This window comes from Meles meles, chromosome 12 (genome assembly GCF_922984935.1).
Source record: "Meles meles chromosome 12, mMelMel3.1 paternal haplotype, whole genome shotgun sequence".
NCBI classification, from domain to species: Eukaryota; Metazoa; Chordata; class Mammalia; order Carnivora; family Mustelidae; genus Meles; species Meles meles.
In genome coordinates, this window is record NC_060077.1 from 59,945,055 (window position 1) to 59,958,732 (window position 13,678).

Consider the following 13,678-nt stretch of genomic DNA (forward strand, 5'->3'; position numbering starts at 1 on the left):
GAGCCCGTTTGCCATTGTTCTTCCTCTGATTTTCAGGTTGACTTTGATCAACTTCAGGATAATTTGTGTCAGATGGAGAGAAGATGCAAAGCTTCATGGGATCACCTCAAGGCAATTGCAAAACATGAAATGAAACCAGTTTTAAAACAGCGAATGTCAGAGTTCCTAAAAGACTGTGCAGAGCGGATTATAATTTTAAAGATTGTCCACCGAAGAATAATTAACAGGTGAGTGGGTGAAGGAACCAGTGGTAATACCTGTATACAGTGGCATGTTAAAAATGGTCTACAAACCACATCTGAAGGTTACGTTTACAAAAGTTGTACTGTAAATTCACAGAAAATACACCTTCGCACAGGTTTGTTTCAGGGGTATTTTTCTTACAAACACCCCCCAATAATAGAATGTCATTGGATTTTGAGGTTGCAAGCAATCTCAGAGTTAGTGTGATCCAAAAATCCCGTTTAATCTGGAATCGCCTCTCTCAGATCTTTTTTTTTTTTTAAGATTTCATTTATTTATTTGACAAAGACACAGCGAGAGAGGGAACACAAGCAGGGGGAGCGGGAGAGGGAGAAGGTGGCCTCCCGTAGAGCAGGGAGCCCGATGCGGGGCTTGATCCCAGGACCCTGGGATCATGACCTGAGCCGAAGGCCTGAGCCACCCAGGCACCCCGCCTCTCTGAGACCTGACCAGTAGAGCCTGTATGTCTACATCTGTTTGAACAGGTCTGCGTGCACACAGCCTGTGTCCTTGCAGAGCCGTTTGACTTGTTGTCAGTAAAACTCCTTTATGATCTGCAGTGTTCCCTCCAAGACCTCCCGCCTGCTGTGGCCTGCCTGGGTGAGGCCTGGGCCCACCACCTGTGTCACCCTCTGGGCAACCGCCCTTAGAGTCACGGGACCCAAGAGGCCCCTGGGAGATGCGCAGGGCTGTAGGAGGCCTTGCCTGCCTGCAAGGAGGCTGGCTGGGGTCCAGGCCTTCTCCACGGCTGTCCAGGGCTGGCTCACCTGTAAGCAGGAGCAGCACCCAGACCCAATCCTGGGTCTTCTGACTTCCTGGGCAGGCTGGTTCTGACCACACACCACCACTCTCTTCTGGGTGATATCAGAGTATGGTTGTAGGATCCTCGGCCTGGTCCTCGGGGTCCATCTGCTCTGTCCTGGGCCTTACTAAGTAGATGGGTCTGTCCCCAGACCTTCAGGCTGTGGTCCACCCAGAGAAGGTGCTCTGGTGACAGGCCTTCGGAGACAGGCCTCTTCGTGGTTCTGTGAAGGGAGCCCACCCCTTCGGCCCTTTCCAGGAGACCTGCTGCCCCTTGAGTGCATTCCTAGGCCCATGTCCGAGCACTTGATTATTTTTTTAAACAGATGGGCAGTATTTTCTTTTATCCTTATCAGTGTTGTGTTTTTTAAAAATAACTTTTTATCTCTTCCCTTCCCTCCCACCCTCCCACCCTCCTTTAACCTTCTTTTTTCATTCCTTCCTTCACCCTCTTTGAACCCATCGGCACTTTAACAACGTAATTGTCTTGTCTGCCTGAGAGCTCTTACCCACCTTCACTGCTTCGGTAACTGTACACCTCCTGGGTTTTGATCCAGACTATTGCAGGGCGGAGAAGGTAGTGGCAGTCTTTAGATGTTAGCCAGAGCAAGAGTAGGGAGGAGAATCTTCCCTCCAGGTCGACCACAGTCCACTACTCAGTACTTCAGGAATTCAGTTGTAAACCCCTTTCACTGCACTCCACCTTGACCTTACAGGGCCCCCTGGGGTGGAGGGACTGATCAGAGACTTCTCAGTGAAGTCAAAGTACACTGTGCTTTTAACTAGTTTAAAAAGTGGAGTCTGGGAATGTGAGCGGCTCTGGCCCTCCATGCTTAGTAGGACATGAGCAATTTCCAACTTAAAACTGCTCGAATAAACAAATAGTTTCCACTTGGAATGTTATGAAACTGGAGCAATTTTCTGAAGGCCTTGTAAAACTGTTAGGCCTGATCACATTAGCCATTTTATCCCAGACAGGTAAAAACCCATCTTGGTGATGCAGTTGTTCCTTAAGCTATAGGCATCTGTGTGTGTTTTCATGTGTGTCTCGTGTGTGTGTGTGTGTGTGTGTGTGTGTGTGTGTGTGTGTATAAAATGCACATAATGATTGCTCTGATTGTCCCATTCTCCCTGGTAAGCTGGTCACCCAAATGACGGTTGCTCTTGCATGACCTAGGTCCCTTTCTCCTCACTGGTGCCCGTCCCACTGGGGATGGGCAGCACGAACTGGGAATCATGCGTGTAAAAGAGGCATGGGTCCAGGTAGTCGCCAAGCCAAGACACCAAACCATAGCACCCTGGCTTCAGATGAAGTTGTTAGCAGGAACACCATACGCAGAAGCGATGAAAGTAGGATTATTTTGTTGAAATGGCCATGGAGGCCCGAGAGCCCGGGAGGCTGTCCTTCCTCTCTCCCTCCCCAACGACCAGCATTTCCAAGGAGCATTGCCTGTGACTGCTGTGGTCTAACATGTTCCCTTTACACGCTGGACAGCTGAGACCCAGAGAGGAGTAAAACCCTAGTCGAGGTGGGTACAGGTAGAATCCTTTGCGGTGTGCAGATGAGCCTAAACAGAGGACTTCAGAGCAGGAAGTTGGAAGCCGCTAGGCCTTTATCTTTTTTCCTCACCTGCAAGTGTGAGAGTTATTTTGTTATCTGTGTAATTAGGAATTCATGCAACAGGGCACTTTTTGAAAGATGCTGATGTTTCACAGACACGGCTCAGAGGTTCTCAGTGTGTGAAGGTTATCTGGCTCCTGGGGGTGAGCTCAGACCTTCACAGGCAGCAGAACTGCGGATCTGTTCTCATGACACTCAGATATGCAGAGAAAATAACTTTGGCTTCCCTCACCGTCCAGTCCGGCTCCTTAATGACCCACTGCCTGACAGGTCTGCCGACCCAGCCAGCAGTGTAAACAGCTAAACTTTTCGTCTCCTGAATGTTTGGTATTCAGGAGTTCAACTCGTCCCTGCTACCCCTCTCAAAGTTGGCCTTGGGGAAGAACAGAGATTTCTAGTGCTCAGTGGGGAAGAAGGGGAGATAGGTTCCCAGATGGAGCCATCTGGAACCTCACGGGCCTCGCGTGAGGACAGGATAGGCCCACTTCTGCTGGCACGCCCTGCTGTGATTGACAGCTGAAGGGACAAGTCGTTGGGTCTCCCCTCTCTCTGCTCCACTCATCCCCTCACACCCTTCAGGCTCTCTGCTCACACCCTCTGTGTTCCCTAGGGTCTGCTGTACACCACACGGGATCCCATGAGGGCTGTGGAGTCTGGCCAGACCCTCCTGTTTCCTCACCTTACCACGCTGCTGTTTGCACTCTGCCAGGCGTGTTCTGTTTGGGTCTGGAACTCTCTGTCTTGCACAGGGACCTCCTGATAGGACAGAAATCCCTCTTGGCCTCAGCGCACCGTAGCCTGTCAACAGACCTCTCTCTGCTCCAGGTTCTCCTTGGAGAGCAATGAGAACCCATATCTAGCCACCCACCTTCCCTGCTCCCCTTGGTCGTGGAGTGAAAGCAGCTGGCGCTCCCACCTCCCCTTCCTGTCTGGCCCTCCCTTAGTTATTCCACTGGGTCTCCTCTTGGTAAAGTGGCAGATAAAGGAACTTAGACAATCAGCTTTCAAAAACCATTGCATGGCTAAGAAGATCTCATTCTGCAAGGCTGAATGTGCATATTCCCCTTTCTTCTCACGCTGCCCCGTCTGCAGCAGCCTCGCATGCCCGTAGACTCACTCGTTGGGCTGAGTTACACACACGATGACGGGCACTGGAGGCCGGGGGCCCCTGGACGAGGCCTTCGGAGAACTCAGCAAGGGGCTGGCACTGCAGGGGGAGAGATGGGGAGACAAGTGACACCCACACTGGCTGGTACCTCCGAATCCGCCCCTCCCCTTCCTGGGCCAGACCCCATAATCATTGGCACACTTGAGGAAAAGAGTGGACGGCAGAACAGAGCAAAGAGACTGAGGGATCATCCCCTTGGTTTTTCTTGCATGCGCTATCCTATGCTAATGCATCATAGATCCTGTCTGCCCTCTCTGGTGTCAGGTAGGAGTAAGAGCCAGGAAGAACGATTAAGAGTGTCATCAACACAGGGAGTGACAAAGTGCTGTTTTATAAAACAGATCAGGCTTCTCTGTGGAGGGGATGGTTGGGCAGAATCTTGTAGGATGAGAGACAGGAAACAGCTGGGACTAGACACCTTTCAGAGCCTGTGGTCCTGCCGATGGAACGGCCTCCCTGCCCCTCCTACTGCAGGCTTTCAGCCATCTCAGTGTCTCTGTAGGATCCCCACACACCAGCCCTAGGGCCTGAGGCTTCTTAAGGAATCTTGAGTCCATTGCGGCTGGGTTTGGTCGAGAGGAGAGAGGAAGTAGGGCCACTTGTGCGGTACCTTGTACGGATGGACCACGTTTCATTAACCCGTTCACTTGTTGGACATTTGGATCATCTTTACTTTTTGGCTGTTATGATTATTGCTGTAGGAACATTTCTATAGAGGTTTTGTGTGGTCATGCATCTTCTTTTCTTTGGGGTATATACGTAGGAGCAAAATTGCTAGGTCATAGGGTAACCCTGTGTTTAACTTTTTAAGAACTGCCAGATTTTTCCATAGCAGCTGAACCATTTTATGTCTCTGCCTGCTGCATTATGAGGGCTCCAGTCTCTCTGAGTCCTCACCCACTCTTGTTACTGTCTGTAGTTTTGATTTTCATTCTCCTAGTGATATGAAACAACTTTTCATGCACTTACTGGCTATTCGTGTATCTTTTTTGGAGACATGTCTGTTCACATCCTTTGTCCATATTTCTTTTTTGTCTTTTCAATGTTGGTTGTAATATTTCTATATATTTTCTGGATATAAATCTCTTACCAGATACATGATTTGCAAGTTCTCTCCCATTCTGTGGGTTGTTTTTCACTCATTATGGTCTTTTGAGACACCAAAGTGTTTAATTTTGATGAAGTCAGGTTTATCTATTTTTTATTTGGTTGCTGATAGTTTTGGTGGCCATATAAGAACAAAATCATTGGGTAATCCAAAGTCATGAAAACTTACAGTCTTTGTTCCTCTAAGAGCCTTATAGTTCTAGCTAAATTTTATGACTTTAAACAGCATTTTTGGGGGCACCTGGGTGGCTCAGTGGGTTAAAGCCTCTGCCTTTGGCTCAGGTCATGATCCGAGGGTCCTGGAATCGAGCCCCGCATCAGGTTTTCTGCTCTACGGGGAGCCTGCTCCCTCCTCTCTCTCTCTCTGCCTGCCTCTCTGCCTACTTGTGATCTCTGTCTGTCAAATAAATAAATAAAATCTTTAAAAAAAATTTAAAAAAATAAACAGCATTTTTTCAGCCCCTTTAATTACAAGTTGTCTGTTTTACTTTATTATTCTTCACATAAAGAATAAGCCCATTTCCCTCACTTCAAAACAAAACCCCTATTCATACTGTACAAATTAGAATGATCAAAAACAAAAGTAGTTGTCCACAACTAATGGTATCATTTATATAAGACTGTTTGGTCTACATACTAATGTCCCTCTGTCTCCTAGTATCTTCTTTCTCATTTCCTGATAACTAAAGATGGTGTACATGTTTACTTATTTAATTTCTTTTACAAAGCGTTTGTCAAAAAAAATCCAATAGTTTTTTAATTTATAAAGTTAAATAGCTCAAATTTATTTTGGGCTGCTTATGTGGTGTTTTTTAATGAAATTAAGATTGTATGTGGGGTGCCTGAGTGGCTCAGTCAGTTAAGCATCAGACTCTTGATTTCAGCTCAGGTCATATCCCAGGGTCATGAGACCCAGCCCTATGTTGAGCTCCACAGCCGGCATGGAGCCTGCTTAGCATTTTCTCTCTCTCTCCCTTTCTCTCTGTCCTGCACCCTCCCCCACTCATTTGTGCACACTCTCAAAAAAAGAAAAGAAAAAAAGAAAAGGGATTGTATGTAATACCATGAGAAAATATTTCAGAGTATTTACTCACAGAAAACTTAATCAGCATTTTTACAAACCATCCATTAACAGCTCATGTGATTGGGTTTATTCCGATAATCATTACAGCAGATTCTCAAGGAATTGCTAAGCTGTATTTCCTTATTCCGTATTCAGCTCTTACATAATCTAGAAACTTGTGCAGTGTTTTCTTTAAAATATTACAAAAGTTTTGCACATACATTTTAGAAAAACAGTAAACCACCGAGAAGCAAACAAAACAGTAACTAAATCCTGAAATCCCATCACCTAGACATCCTCCATCAGTGAGAAAGTGAGTTGAACTTAACTTCCGGTTGAACTGGCGGCTCCAGAAGACTCAGCCCCAGAGTCCCAGGAATGAAGAGCACTGCCTGCCTGACTGGTTTCCTGCTGGGAGTTTTTAGACCATTGGTTTTTTATTCCTTAGAACTGGCGTCATCACCGCTATTGGCTTTTCCATTGCAGGTTCCATTCCTTTTTGCTGTTCATGGGGCACCCGCCTTATGCGATTCGGGAAGTCAACATAAACAAGTTCTGCAGGATCCTCAGTGAATTCGCGCTGGAGTATCGCACCACCAGGGAAAGGGTTTTGCAGCAGAAACAGAAACGGGCCAACCACAGAGAGAGAAATAAGACCAGAGGGAAGATGATCACGGACGTAAGTTCTGTGAAACCCGTCTCTTTGTGTCATTTGTTGCGAAAGCCCCACAGTGTGGGGCTGACCTTTTTTTTCTTTTTTTGTGGAAAAAAATGCCATCTTTTAAAAAGTGCTCTTAAACTCTTCCTCTCCTATTACCATGAAAATCTGCTATTATGACAGACATGGGATAAGTCCATGTGAATTAAGGCTATGTGGCTAGTGGAGGAACTTTAACCCATGTCAGGGTGTTGTAGGCTGTGGTGTCATGAAAAGCTTGATGCTGTTTTCAACCTCTGGAATGTGGGTAAAAGTGGAAGAAAAGAAAAAATATAAAAGTGCCACATGTCCTAGGAAGACAGATATACTGATTTGGGAATTGAGTCGGGATTTTAATCGTTCTAACAATGCTATACAACCAGTCAGTTGACACATGGACCACCCATTCAAAGGCACTGGATTGAGAAAAAATGGATGTGGTTGCTCAAAGACATAATCTGAGGGTCCCTTGGGTCAGAGAACATTCAGATGGGAAGAGATCCGCAGAACAGTGAATCCAACAGGAGTTCCCCACAGCCCCTTGGGGAGTAGGCACCTGCACACTTGTATACTTCCCCTGTTCCTGGGCTCCCCTTCCCCCCCAGCCCAGAACCCTGCAGACCACAGGTGCTGTGGGCATTCAGATGCAAGACACTCTGTAAGTGGAAGGGAAAGGGATGTGTGAAGGTGCCAGAGACAAAGACCCACCATGCAGGTGCCTCTTTCTGGTGGGTCTGTAGGAAACTTAACTCATCTGTTTATGGATCTGCGAAGCACATTGGCACTCAGTGATATGGAGAATGGGATGGGTAAAAGTCCAAGCAGTAGAGTGCCATCATTCTAAGGGTTGCAAGTCTCCACTGAGCTCAAATTAGGCAGATTTCTTTGGGGAGGAATCAAATCAGTTCTGCCCACTGTCTCCAGGTAGGTGTGCATGTTGTAGGAGAAACAGAGGCACGTGATTACTGGCCACATTCTTGAGGGATATGGAGACAGGATCCTTCAGCTCAGAAATCTTGTTGTAATCTTAAGACATTTCTAAGAACAACCAGGGACTCATCCCCTCACCCAGACTCCTTGTTCACCTGGAATTTTCTCAACCCTTACATCACTTCTCTGCAGAGGGGCCCTTTGTGTAGCCTGTTGCAATTCCGAATGGCCGTGCCACCAGCTGAAATCTGGGTTCGGTAGGACGTGTAGTCTCCCAGAGGACAGCAACGGGAAGCAAACTGAATCCATCTGGGCAAACTGTGCCCACTTCTCATTCCAAGGTGTTATTTTTAGAAGTTTTAAAAGGGGCTTCCTTGTTTCTGAGGAAGTGAGACACATTGGCGGGTGAAAACTACAAGCCCAATAGGCTTAATAGTTACGAAAACACAAAAATTTCTTGCCAAATTCTTGAGATTTTTTTTTACAGATCCCACTAATTTTCGAATTCTGCCCTTCTCTGAAAACATTCAGCTTGCCTATTTATAAACAAGGGTAAATGTTTCTAGAGTTTGACTCAAAAATATTTAAATTGCCATTCAGATGTGGACAGAGCTGGCTTCAGGGTTCATCCTCCTCTCCTCCTTGGGGTCCAATTTTCAGTGGTCAAAGTGGCATCATTCACGTAGAGAGACTGCCATCTGCTGGAAGATTAGGATATTGTTGCTCAAGACGAAGTGTAGAGCTGCTTTCCCGGATTCTCAATTAGGTTCCCCTGGTGTGCCCACATGTGCGACTGCAGTAGAAGACAAACTTATACCCCAAGGATGTCCTCATGATTAGAAAACCACATGTACACAACTTAAACCACTAAAAACAAAATCTGGCAATAGATGGAGTTCCTGAACGTTAGAGCTGGAAATGATTTTTAGAGAAAATCATTTTTAATATAGATGCTGGGTAAAATGAATGCGGAAGTGATAGCAATTAGAGATGATTTTAGGAAAACAATTATTGTTTAAGACACAGTGAAATCTGGGTAAAATCTAAAGACCCTGCGCTTGGAGTCTACCCTATATCTGCCCTTGTGTGCCTGGTACTCCTCTTCTTTCTCTGCTTCTGAAGTGCAGGCTGCTTTTCTCAAAATCCAGAAGCCCTCCCAGGTAGAAGTCAGTGAGAAACAAGGGATTCCTCATCCTTGTGCCCTGAGCTAGTTCTAGACAAAATAGTGACATAGACAAGGCAAGCAGCATAAGATGCCGTGGCCCTGTCTGCTGTCATCATACTCAAGATGGGCTGCAAGACCTCAGGCCATCAGTCCCAGGACCTCCCCATCAGGGCGCAGTGGGGAGCAGTGTTGACCTTGAAAATGAACCAGCTGTTATTTTAGCAGCAAAATGAGTTTATTCAGGAATGGCAGAGGAACTGCAGTTTGGGACATGCAGGCTATGACCAAAGCATAGGCAGGTCCAAAGAACAAAGGAGAGAGAAACGTTAATTTATTGAGCAAAGGGGGCATTGGGAGGGGCTGCTTCCAGTGAAAGTACCTTGGAAGAAAGTAAGCATTCAGGGTGGCAGTGGTTTCTCATTGGCTGAGTTGTAGCAGTTTCTTATTGGCTGGGCTGTTGCCAGGTGAGGAAAGAATCATCATCCCTTTTGGGTTGTAAGTTAGGCTGCTTCTTGTTGGCAGCTGCAACTGAGGACAGTAGTGAGGCGTGAGGGCACACCTTCTGCTGTCCTATTTTAAATATTTCCTTTAGTTTTGCAGGCATGTCATCTCAGCTTTGTCTTCTAGAAAAAGGGAATGCTAGTTCCTTTGGGGGACGGTGAGAAGGCTAGAGATTTTGTATATGTAGTGCCTTGCACTTGGGCTGATGGCTGAGAAAATACCAACCATCCTGGTTAAATAAATAAGCTCCAAGGTAGACACAGAAATAGAGAGGACGGTCGTCTCTGGGTATAGTGCCACTTGCCTGAGGGTGGTGGGAAACATGACGAACCGGAAGCATTTTGTCATTTTAGCTCCTGAAAGTTGAGTTGGTTCTTAAAAACCTCGTGTCCAATCTGCAGGCCTGGCTTTGTAACCTCTGTGGAAATGCAGGTTACGTTGAGGGTGTTTTTCATCTAAAACCAAGAGATGGACATGACGTTAACCCTCAGCTTATTTTTGGGAGAAGGATATTTTTTTAAAAGGTGCTTCAAGAAGTTTATCTGGTGATAATTAAAAGTTGGGCGTGTCCTCTCAGAAAGCCTCCATGAGGGACGGGTAAGATTTTTAAAAGGACTGAAGTTCATGTTTCTGAGGAGAGAGTAATGGGACCCATTCTGCTTGGGCAACTGTTGTGCTTGTTCTGTCTGGTGTGTGTGTGGCAGGATTCATGGAGGCCTAGACCTGGCAGCCTGGGCAGGGAGGCTCAAGCACTCGGGGTGAGAGGGGGATAGCAGCTGGCAGGGAGCACCAGACACGTGGAGGCTGGTTCACACATAGAGGCCCTGATGACTGGCAGGTTGTGGTGGGTTCCACAGGACGTGGCCAGCTGAGGAGCAGGGCACAGAGCTGGGAGTGAGGTCTCCAGTAGTCAGGACACCAGGTACGCTGGCTATGCACCCTTGGATGACCTCAGGAGGTTGGTCTGGAGCCCCACAAATGCCTCCTGACATTACTCAGAACTGGCCTTGGGGCTCAGAGAGGGAGTGCCTGGCCACAGGCAGGAGGGCTATGCAGTTGGGGTCTGGCAGTTCCTGAATCAGGAGGGCAGACCCTGGCTGTGGCGGCCAGTTTTTTTATTTGGAATATGGTGTGACATTGAGATGATCTCATCTTTGCTAACCCTTGTACCTTCTAAGAATCCCTTCTGTCTTTTCCATCCTGTCCTGTCCACTCGGGTAGACTGATGAAGAGGATGACATGGAGGTAGGACTGTTTCTGAACATGAAGAAGGCCACAGTTGACCTTCCCAAGTGTGCTGTAGAGTCTAACCTAACCTAAGCAGCATGAGGCGTCAGCACCAGCCAGTGCTCTAAACCATGCATGATCGTTTTCTGGTTGCTTTCCGTGTGATCACTAACCTCCTTACACGGGTTCTCATCATGATGGGGATGCCAAGAATCAAAAGGTTAACTGCATTTCCCAAGTCTCCCTCAGTCCTAGGCCCTGTCAAGAATGACAAGTTCAGCTGGTCTAATATTGGAGATATTTTCCCAATATTAGAGAAGTAGACAGGGAATTCTCCCTCCAGCCCCTTGACTGAGCCTTTGGGCAACCCCAGTATGAAAACTGGATTCTAGAATAACCATGAAAAGAGCCCTAAAACCAAAGATAAATTGGGACAGCGGCCACAGATGTGGTCATCTCTCAGGGGCAGCCATTGACTTGTGCCCCTTTTCCCAGCCGGCATCCATCGGACTCACTGGAAGTCATGCTTGCAGGGGTGGGATGGCAGGGGCTCCTCCTCCTGGCCCTGGTGCAGATGGGAGAACCAGAGATGATGTCAGGGCTGATTGGCTCCAGAAGATGAGGGGGCAAGCAGATGGTACCAGCAGATGTGTCCTGGGCTCTGTTGCCATGGCTGAGACACTCAATGAAAAGAAGGCAGGAATCCGTGGGACTGCTCTTTGCAAACATTAATCTGACTTTCTCCTTCTCGTCGGCTGTTTGGCCTTGTGTACATATGGCCCGGTGTTCCAGCATACCTCTTATAAAAAATATATGCCCTGATTCTTTGCTCAGCTGCAGTTAGAGGATATGATCGTGTATGTGTGATGCGTGTTCAAGCAACCCCATGTCTGCCACAGCCAGAAGCAATGAGTGCGGCCAAACTCCGTTTCAGCATGAGTGTCTGTGTCACATGCTGGCCAGGGGCCTGAAATTGATTCCCTTGGGGCCTTTGGCAAGTCACTGAATCTTGGAGGGTTTCAGTTTCCTTCTCTGTCAAGTGGGATGGGAGTAGCTCTGGAAAGATTCTTACCAGTGCTTTTACCATAGTAGGATTCTGTGACTGAATCCCACTTTTTAAATGCTAACATCATAAGTGATCTATAAGAAAATTTTAACTGCTCTCTGGTGCTAAATTAAAAAAAAACAACTCAATACGTTTGATTGACTGGGCATATTTAAACTCTCATATCAGGGCTTTGGTATTAGAAACAGGTGGGGTTTCTGAGTTCTTCCCAGGGTTGATGTCCTTGGTCCTTAGCACCCCCTGAGGGCAGCTGTGGGGGAGGGAAGGGTATGGGCCTTTTGGGACCAGAGCTCTTCTTTCTGATAAGAGAACTTCCTGTCTGTCTGGATGTTTGTCATTGGCACAAGGAAAATGTTAGGGACAGTGGTGGAGAATGTGGAATGCACACAAACAAGGAGGTTGTTTTCCTCAGTGGAAGTTGGTTTTCTGGGGAGTCACCTCACGCCCTTTCTCCTACTTTGTTCTTGCAGTCAGGCAAGTTCTCCAGCAGCTCTCCGGCACCCCTGAGCCCACTGCAGGGCCTGAGCTACGCAGAGGACGCCACGGAGCATGAGAACATGAAGGCTGTGTTGAAGACCTCATCGCCGGCGCTGGAAGATGCCACCCCGGTCCTGGGCGTCCGCACCCGCAGCAGAGCAAGCCGAGGTGACTCCTGGCAAGGGGGCGATTTGGGGGAGGGGTCCCCATCATGGTGGTGCAGGTGACAATGCCCAGGAAGTATCGGCTGAGGCCTGCCTGTGCTGACCTAGACCCATGCCTTCACTCACATCTCTGGGACTCACTCTAGTACTTCATCTCCAAATGGCAGGGCCCTCCAGCAAGTGTAACTTCATTCACATGGGAGGAGTTTTGGTTATGAATGGACCCTTATGGGTTAAAGCAGGGATCAGCCAGCCATGGCCCCAGGCCCAATTCAGCCAGCCACCTGTTTTATACCTGTAGTTTTCCCTAGAACGCAGCCAGGCAGATGGGTGTGGGTGCTGCCCATGGTGCGTGAACGCGGCGGTGGCAGAGTTGGCTGGTTGGGGCAGAGACAAGTGGGACCCGTAGAGCCCCAGATTTTCACTGGCTGGCCCTGTGTAAGGAAGTTTGCTAGATTCAAGCACAGCCCTTTTTGCCTTTTTAAATCTTTACAGGCAAGGAAGAAATGAAAACTGAAGGTTGTAAAGACAGATAAGAGTTTCTAGGTTTGTTTCATAACTTAGTGGGGGCTATTTTATCCCACCAATAAAATTATTTAGTAACTTTACTCAATTATAATTTAATTGAGAATAAGGTGCCTTTTTCACTTGAGAATGTTTGGTGGTGGTCCTCTACTTTGACCTGAGAATGTTTGGTGGTGGTGGTCCTCTACTTTGACCTGAGAATGTTTGGTGGTAGTCCTCGATCCAGCCCGACAGCACAGGACCCCTCCTCAGTCTCCGTACTGCCTGCAACATGGGCCCACGCTGCTGGTGCTGTCGCTTGGGGCCCCTGCGGTCGGGTCCCAGCCTGTCTCCCCACTCCGCACTCACTCTCCCCCACATGTGGGCACCACCCTTCTCTGCACCCTGTTGCTCTGAGCGCCCCCTGCTGGTGGTGCTGTCTCCTTTCCTCTGCCAGTCCAGGCCCCATTCACCTCCAGAATCCATCTCTGCCTCCATACTCCTCAACTCAGAGGGCTTCTCCTTCCTCCCATGGACTCCTGAGCCCCCAGTTCAGGCTGCCTCAAGATTACAGACTTTATCACTAAAGAGAACAAACTCCTGGAGGACAGGCTTTCTCCTCTCGGTGTTTGCTTGACACATGCTAGGTGCACCTCTAGAGGAAAGCATTATCACTTATTGTCTAAGCTGTCGTGCTCTGGCATGTGACAGTGGTTCTGGTAGTCATTATACTGGGTGACAACAGAGAAGAGACCAGGTCAACTGGGTTGTGGGTTAGCTTACCTATCACAAAACCTCGGTAAAGCAGTGAGCACATGCAGTGCCCATCAGGCATTGTCCCAGGCTTAGGAGAACATTGGGACTCACGAGATGGCAGCTGGAACGTCGAGCTGCAACCTGGAGAAAAGGCCCCTCAGTGACTCCTAACTGCCTTTGCAAACTGA

At 47.9% G+C, this 13,678-nt stretch overlaps 1 protein-coding gene across 6 annotated transcripts in view; it reads left to right on the forward strand.

Moving 5' to 3' along the window:
* FHOD3 (formin homology 2 domain containing 3) overlaps positions 1-13,678 on the forward strand; it is a 459,983-nt gene that overhangs the window by 426,592 nt on the left and 19,713 nt on the right. For all 6 annotated transcript variants that reach the window (XM_046025395.1, XM_046025389.1, XM_046025392.1 and 3 more), the window contains 3 exons: positions 37-227; positions 6,490-6,682; positions 12,060-12,234. In XM_046025395.1, the coding sequence (XP_045881351.1) occupies positions 37-227; positions 6,490-6,682; positions 12,060-12,234 (559 nt within the window). The remainder of the gene's footprint in view (positions 1-36; positions 228-6,489; positions 6,683-12,059; positions 12,235-13,678) is intronic.